The sequence below is a fragment of the Oncorhynchus gorbuscha genome, linkage group LG14 (genome assembly GCF_021184085.1).
Source record: "Oncorhynchus gorbuscha isolate QuinsamMale2020 ecotype Even-year linkage group LG14, OgorEven_v1.0, whole genome shotgun sequence".
In the NCBI taxonomy this organism is placed as follows: domain Eukaryota; kingdom Metazoa; phylum Chordata; class Actinopteri; order Salmoniformes; family Salmonidae; genus Oncorhynchus; species Oncorhynchus gorbuscha.
The window spans coordinates 12,661,781-12,669,218 of record NC_060186.1 but is presented as its reverse complement, the minus strand read 5'-3'; the positions used below and the strand labels follow the sequence as shown (position 1 = coordinate 12,669,218).

At 41.7% G+C, this 7,438-nt stretch overlaps 1 protein-coding gene across 2 annotated transcripts; it reads left to right on the top strand.

The window, feature by feature from the left end:
- The first annotated feature begins 1,240 nt into the window (after positions 1 to 1,240).
- On the top strand, positions 1,241 to 5,241 carry LOC123994455 (40S ribosomal protein S16). 2 transcript variants are annotated; one of them, XM_046297060.1, is made up of 6 exons: positions 1,241 to 1,343; positions 1,434 to 1,485; positions 2,373 to 2,474; positions 4,543 to 4,639; positions 4,774 to 4,821; positions 5,055 to 5,241. In XM_046297060.1, the coding sequence occupies exons 2-6, from the start codon at positions 1,438 to 1,440 to the stop codon at positions 5,198 to 5,200; spliced, it is 441 nt and encodes a 146-aa protein (XP_046153016.1). In that variant the 5' UTR covers positions 1,241 to 1,343; positions 1,434 to 1,437; the 3' UTR covers positions 5,201 to 5,241. The 2 variants fall into 2 exon arrangements, with proteins under 2 accessions (XP_046153016.1, XP_046153015.1); XM_046297059.1 differs by lacking the exon at positions 1,241 to 1,343 and adding an exon at positions 2,318 to 2,320.
- Positions 5,242 to 7,438: the final 2,197 nt, after the last annotated feature.

Here is a 7,438-nt window from a genome sequence, read left to right as displayed (position 1 = left end):
CCTCGGTCACAGAAAAATCATGTAATTCTATTTTTAGGCCAAAAAAGCACTTAATGTTACCTTTTCTACAAGTGGTCTGTGCCAGGCGTTAGATTAAGAGCTTTTTCAAGTGAAATGGTTTTGGGAAACAGCTCGGAGATGTAACGATGCTCCTACAAAGCCTCTAATGATAAACTTGACCCTTTTTGGGAAACCCTTTTTGCGTTCCAAACACATAAGACAGACATTTCCCCTCAGCCCTCAAATTAGAGTTGACCGCCCTTGTCCGGAAATGTGCCATTCGTTCGTCCCATGGTTGTTTTCAGTGATCATGGAACTGTTGTGTGTGTGCTTTATATGCGCTACAGTCATTTGACTGCATTTCATTTCTTGGCTAGAAGACAAAGCATCCTAGCCATCCGACAATATCAGGTAAATCGAAAATTACTATGTATAAGTGAGGGAAAGTTGTATGCGCTAGATAGTTTCCAAAAGCTAACTAAACAAAAACAATTACGATACGTGTTTGTGCCATCATGTGCATTAGTAGCAACATTTCTCACTTGTTTACATTTGTTTTTACTTACACCTGTATGTTGACTTTTCCATATGGATGTTGGTTTTAAATTGTGACTGACTTTGTACATCCGTTAAGAAATCATCGCGAATTGAATTATGGGGCGTTTCAGCGTCCAGAGGGAACGGAGTTGTATGATCACGAACGAGGGCTAAGGGTCTTAGGTTGCTAATTTACCTTGCTTTGCTAATTGTTTGGACAGCAAAGACGGCCTCGGGGATTCCCCCATCGGCAAAAGGCGAGGGTAAATGGAGGAGGGTGTGTCTTAATGTGTTTGAAATGCAGCGCCTCTGTTGTGCGGAAAGTGGGAAACCAAAGAGTTAATCTACAATTTATTTCATCCTCTGAAAAACTTGTTCGTACAGTGGCCTCTTCTGGACATAAATATTTTTCAGTCAGACCGTATTTATATATTTTTAGGTATTTTTTTCTGACAGACAATGTTTAATTAATCAGCCATAATTAATTGCGACAATGTAAATTATTTGGGCCATGAATTTCTAATTGTGCAAAAATGTGAATTCATGGGCCAAATTGACATTATGAATTAATTAAACATGTAAAATACAAATATTTTACTTAAATTATCAAAATACGTGATACATTTTGTTGCTACAAAATAAAATTGAATTGTGGAGAAGTTTCAGACCAGATTATCGTCTTTTTCTCTCTGCCTGCAATTGTCGTAAATGCATTGCAAAGCCACAAACTGTCGTGCTACTGCCCCTGATTTTCGGTGTTTGAAACCCCCTTTCGGTCTTTTCGTACGGCACTAAAACTGAAGACGGTATGTTCCCGCTTGAGCTCAGTTACAAATGCAAAAACATAATCTATTAATTCTTTTTTGAAGGTAATCATTGTGATTTAATTGTTTCAGAAACATGCCGGCCAAAGGTCCTCTGCAATCTGTCCAGGTTTTCGGACGCAAAGTGAGTAAACTCTGAATTTATTCCACGTGTCGAGCCAACAAACTGACGTTAGCTAGCTAGTACAGCCATGTTAGCCAAATAGACCAGCAATTTGTATTTGACCCGCCCCCCCTCCACAAAATTATACATTTACATTTGGAAATGTAAGTGACCGTCAATTTGACAACTTTATTGTCAAGCGTCTAAATCTTCCTTGATTGCAGCCAGTGGCATATTGATATGAATGGCTACAAATGTTGCGGCCTGCTAGCTGCGTTAATCATTTAGCTAATTTTATGCCGGAAAGGATGTTCAGCTAAATCAACGCCAATTGTTTGATGTTGTGAGGTAGCTAACGTTTGTTCGCTGATTTTATTATGCCACAATACTGCATTAGTTAAACTAGAGTCGTGTTTATTTATTTTTTATTACATAGTCTTTAACTAATTGTACTGTATTTAGCGAGTTGCCATGACTTGGTCCACTCATCCCTCATGATGTACCTCAGTGTTTGGTTAATACATTGGCTGGCTAATTAGTTTTGCTTATAATAGTACTGTTAATCAGCAATCCCCTGAATGCTTTTTTGGGGGGTGTAAAACATTTGTTTGTAATGTTAATGTTCTCTGTTTAGCCACACCTGCTTCATGGAAAATAGCACGTGTAATTGGCGAAAACCTAGCAAATGGTTGTGAACATTACTGTATATTTTGGGGTGGTTCGTTTTGGGCCAGAAACTGAAAAGTTGCTGGCTCGAATCCCCGAACCGACAAGGTAGGGGGAAAAACTGTCGTTCTGCCCATAACAAGGCAGTTAACCCACTGTTCCCCGGTAGGCTGTCATTGTAAATAAGAATGTGTTCTTAACTGACTTGCCTAGTTAAATAAAGGTTACACATCTCTTTGCAGAAAACAGCCACCGCTGTTGCTCACTGCAAGAGGGGGAATGGCCTTATCAAGGTGAATGGCAGACCCCTTGAGATGATTGAGCCAGCCACACTCCAGTACAAGGTGAGTCCTTAAAGGCAGATTGAAATGGACTGTTGTTGAAAATAAGGGATTTGCTCTTCTGCTGGTATCTTTATGAGCAATGTCTTGACTTTTGATATTATCATAAAACAGTGTTGTATGGTGTGGCTATTATTAAGCTTTAGCTAATGCAGGCCTATGATAAGAAGGTGGTGCCCCAACTGACTGACAGGTGAACTTGAGGTGAGGAGCACTCAGGCCTACCAGTGTTGCCCAATGATCTAATTCTTTGTATAAAAAATATATTCTGTTTGAAAATTAATGCATAAGCCTCCTTTGCGTCTATCTGTAGATGCAGTAGCCTTTTGCCTTAAAGAAATGCATGTTGGTGTCGTAGCATGCCACTGGCATATCTCTCGCTGTCTTCTGGGGTTAGTCCTAGTTTTTTTTTAGGAATAACCCCAGTGTGTTATATGATGCCTATGCGTGCAAATCCCTGATTCATTTAGTGCTCTAATCTGCCAGCTGAACTGTGAAAGTAGCCTTAAAAACAATACAAAAAATAGTGTATAAGGTTTGGCATATGCTACAATCGAAACACAAGGAATGGTGTTTTCTCATTTGGCCAATATCCCTTGTTTATTGAAGGCGCTGGCTGTGCCAGGTCAGATCTGAATACATTTGGATGTCTGGTAAATTTAACCATTTTCCCTGGTATACTGTCCGGCTACACATTTTCATGAAGGAAACTGAAATCGCATTGTTTTTATGGAGATTTTAGAATATTCACTCCTGCGTTGTCTTTACTGTCTTGGCTATGTGACCCGTCCTGAGCCATCTGCAGCAGGTTTTCATCAAGGAACTCTGAACTTTGCTGAACTCTGAACTAGTCTCCCAGTATCTGCCGCTGAAAAACATCCCAACAGCATGATGCTGCCATAACCATGCTTTGCCATAGGGATGGTGCCAGGTTTCCTCCAGACGTGAGGCTTAGCATTAAGGCCAAAGAGTTCAATCTTGGTTTCAGACCAGATAATCTTTCTCGTGGTCTGAGTCTTTAGGTTCCTTTTTAGCAAACTCCAAGTGGACTGTCATGTGCCTTTTTACTGAGGAGTAGCTTCTGTATGGCCACTCTACTATAAGGCCTGATTGGTGGAGCACTGCAGAGATGGTTGTCCTTCTGGAGGGTTCTCCCATCTCCACAGAGGAACTCTAGATCTCTGTCAGTGACTATTGGGTTCTTGATCACCTCCCCTGACCATGGCCCTTCTCCACTGATTACTCAGTTTGACCAGGAGGCCAGCTCTAGGAACAGTCTTGGTGGTTCCAAACGTCTTCCATTTTAAGAATGATGGAGGCCACTGTGTTCTTTGCCATCTTCAATGCTGCAGATATTAGCTTTGTCATTATGGGATATTGTGTAGATTGCTGAGAATTTTATTTATCCATTTTAGAATAGGGCTGTAAATGTAACAAAATCTGGAAAAAGTCCATTTGTCTGAATACTTTCCAAAGGCACTCTATTTTAAATATTTATAAATATGGCTTCAAAATGTTTAGTCTGTTTACCTCTAGCTGATTGTTTGCAGCTGGCTCTGATCTTAGTGTAATGTGACTGGCAGGGAGAGAAGAGCTTGCCTGGTAGTCAGCGAACCCCCAACCTTCTAGCTCATAGACCTGTAGCATCGACTGTGCCACAAACCATGGTGAAGTGGCAGTCGATATCCACGTTTAGAAACACAGGGTTGTCATTTGCCGCAAACATTATTGAGTTAATTCGGGGGGGGGGGGGGGGGGGGGGGGTTGTTTATTTTACTGTACAAGTGGAGGGTCATGTGAGGGGGGAACACATTTTGTTGGTGAGGGGGTGCATTTTGACACCTTGAGTTGGACCAGTCCCCTTCTAGTGAATTTGTCCCTTAGGAAACAGTTGCTAACTATTTCATGTATGTGTAACGTGGCTTCTTATAGAGCTGCTGTTGGTTTACTAAGCCCAAGTTCAACATGGGTCTTCATTCAGCTAAATGGCTGGTTGTGTTTACTTTCTGCATGTGTGTCTGCAGGATATAGACATTGTGTGCGTCCTTGACAAAGTTTCTCTCTGTTGTAGCTGCTGGAGCCAGTGCTGTTGCTGGGCAAGGAGCGTTTTGCTGGAGTTGACATCCGAGTCAGAGTGAAGGGTGGTGGACATGTAGCACAGATCTACGGTGATTTGTTTTTACAACTGGAAGCTGCTCTACTTCACTTTAGCCAGATCATCTCAATAGAAACTGATGCCTTGATTTGAAATAACTGTACTTGACTGAATATGGCTGTCTTAAGCTGTGCCTTCTCCTTGCAGCTATTCGTCAGTCCATCTCCAAAGCCCTGGTCGCATACTACCAGAAATGTAAGAGAATAATTTTACTGTACACAAAATAATGCATAATCTTGTTTACAATGGAATATTGCCTCTGTTGATAAAATATTTGATTGTTATTTTGGACTAATTTTTGCAGGAAGCAATATTGCTATGTTGGGTTTTTATCCCTTTTGGATGATGGCGGGTGCATGATTGCTGCATTTCCATTTGGTCAAGAAAGATGGTTCACTAACTAACCCGCCCTGTTAATATCCCGCCAGATGTGGATGAGGCCTCCAAGAAGGAGATCAAGGACATCCTGATCCAGTATGACAGGACCCTGCTGGTTGCCGACCCTCGTCGCTGCGAGTCCAAGAAGTTCGGTGGACCAGGAGCCCGTGCCCGCTACCAGAAGTCTTACCGTTAACCTCTGTACATTTTCATGTAATAAAGTTGAGGGAGAAAATATTTATGGCCTGTTTCTTTAAACTTGCTTGATGTAATAGTTTCATTAATGACCATCCAGCACTACTTGTAAAGTGTTTTAACGGTAGACTGCGATAGGATGTAGATGCAGAAAGTAACCGGCATATGGGGTATATTTCCACAACCAAGAGCGTTGAAGCATGAGCCTCAGCTGTTTTGGTCCCGTGGCAACCACGCTGTGAACTGCGTGAAGTGAACCTGTGCAGATGGTGACCTATGAGGGCAGTCTTGCATCGCTTAATATCTGGTGCTGCTTCTGGCAATGCCATTTTATTGTCTACCTTTTTTAGTAGTTAAACACTAACCTCTTTGTTTCACCCAAATACATTCAATTAATTGCTAGACTAGAACTGGGTTGTTGAAATGGCTGAAGTGAATAAGCATAGCAGAAGTATGTTATGCTTGCTCTCATCCCACGTCTGCTGTGGGGAACCTTGAGCATCACTGCAAGCTTCCTGTCATCCCACGTCTTTTCAGCTTGGGGCCATTTCACTTTTATTTTACTAGGCAAGTCAGTTAAGAACAAATTATTATTTTCAATGACTGCCTAGGAACAGTGGGTTAACTGCCTGTTCAGGGGCAGAATGACAGATTTGTACCTTGTCAGCTCGGGGATTTGAACTTGCAACCTTCCGATTACTAGTACACTGCTCTAACCACTAGGCTACCCTGCCACCCCATTGTGTATTTCAGTCAAATCTTGAATTTGGAATTGTCATTCCAAAAATTATACTTAGTTCTAATCAATTTTAGAGGAGTGCATTTCAATGTCAGCATTATACTGGTCAAAACCATGAGTCTGTTCAGCTGTTGACAAAGCAAAGGACATACACTGAAGAAAAATATAAACGCAACAAAAACCATGAGTCTGTTCAGCTGTTGACAAAGCAAAGGACTTACACTGAAGAAAAATATAAACGCAACATGGTAAGTGTTGGTCTCATGATTCATGAGCTTAAATATAAGATCCCAGAATGTTCCATACCTACAGGCTCTCATTTTGTGCACAATTTTGTTTACATCCCTGTAGTGAGCATTTCTCCTTTACCAAGATAATCCATCCACCAGAAGGGTGGTGTGTATCAAGAGACTGATTAAACAGCATGATCATTACACAGGTGCACCTTGTGCTGGGGACAAACTGCCACTCTAAAATGCCGTTTTGTCACAACCCAATGCTACAGATGTCTCAAGTTTTGAGTGCAATTGGCGTGCTGACTGCAGAAATTTCCACCAGAGCTATTGCCTGAGAATTTGTTAATTTCTATACCATAAGCTGCCTCCAATATTTTAGAGAATCTTCACCTACCGGATCATCTTGAGACCAGCCACCTGGACAGCTGATGATACCGGTACACTTCTGTCTTATAAAGCCCTTTTGTGGGGTTCTGATTGGCTGTGCCTGACTCCCCTGTGAGTGGGCCTATGCCCTCCCAGGTCCACCCATGGCTGCCCACTGCCCAGTCATGTGAAATCTGTAGATTAGGCCCTAATGCATTTATTTCAATTGATTTACTTCTATGAACTGTAACTCAGTAAAATTGTTGCAGTTTGTGTTTTATATTTTTGTTCTGTGTACTTTTATTGTAAACATGTCTATTGTAGGCTCCCGGGTGGGGGCAGTGGTCTAAGACACTGCATCTCAGTGCTAGAGTTGTCACTACAGACCCTGTTTTGATTCCAGGCTGAATCACAATCGGACGTGATTGGGAGTCCCATAGAGCGGCCCACAGTTGGCCCAGCGTCGTCTTGGTTTAGGCCGTCATTGTAAATAAGAATTTGTTCTTTAACTGACTTGCCTAGTTAAATACATTCATTTTGAATGGACCAAGTTGTCTTGTTCTGCGTTCAGTGCTCAGTTTGTTTTTCTTCTCCTCCACATAGTCCTAGATTGAACAACGGCCTACCTCCAGTATATGGGGTACATATACCCCCGTCTGTAACATGTTTCTAGATTTGATACTCGTTTTTAGATTTGATACTAGTTCCTATTGTACTTGTGGAATGGATTGGACAGAAGCAGATTTGTTGGATACCTAACTTAAATTTCTCTGATTTCAACTGCTCCCTTTTCACCAGAAGAGGGTGCTGTGTGACAAAGTACGAATCCAATCACACAAACATGTTAACAGCTCAAAACCGAGGCAAAGCTTTGCCTGTTCCACACAGCACAACGTTC

What these genes read in the sequence shown, in the direction of transcription:
- LOC123994455 (XM_046297059.1), top strand. Translation starts at nt 1,438, where the DNA reads ATGCCGGCCAAAGGTCCTCTGCAATCTGTCCAGGTTTTCGGACGCAAA. An exon ending in CAGCCACACTCCAGTACAAG is followed by an intron (nt 2,475 to 4,542) that starts GTGAGTCCTTAA and finishes TCTCTGTTGTAG; the next exon opens with CTGCTGGAGCCAGTGCTGTT. An exon ending in GGTCGCATACTACCAGAAAT is followed by an intron (nt 4,822 to 5,054) that starts GTAAGAGAATAA and finishes ATATCCCGCCAG; the next exon opens with ATGTGGATGAGGCCTCCAAG.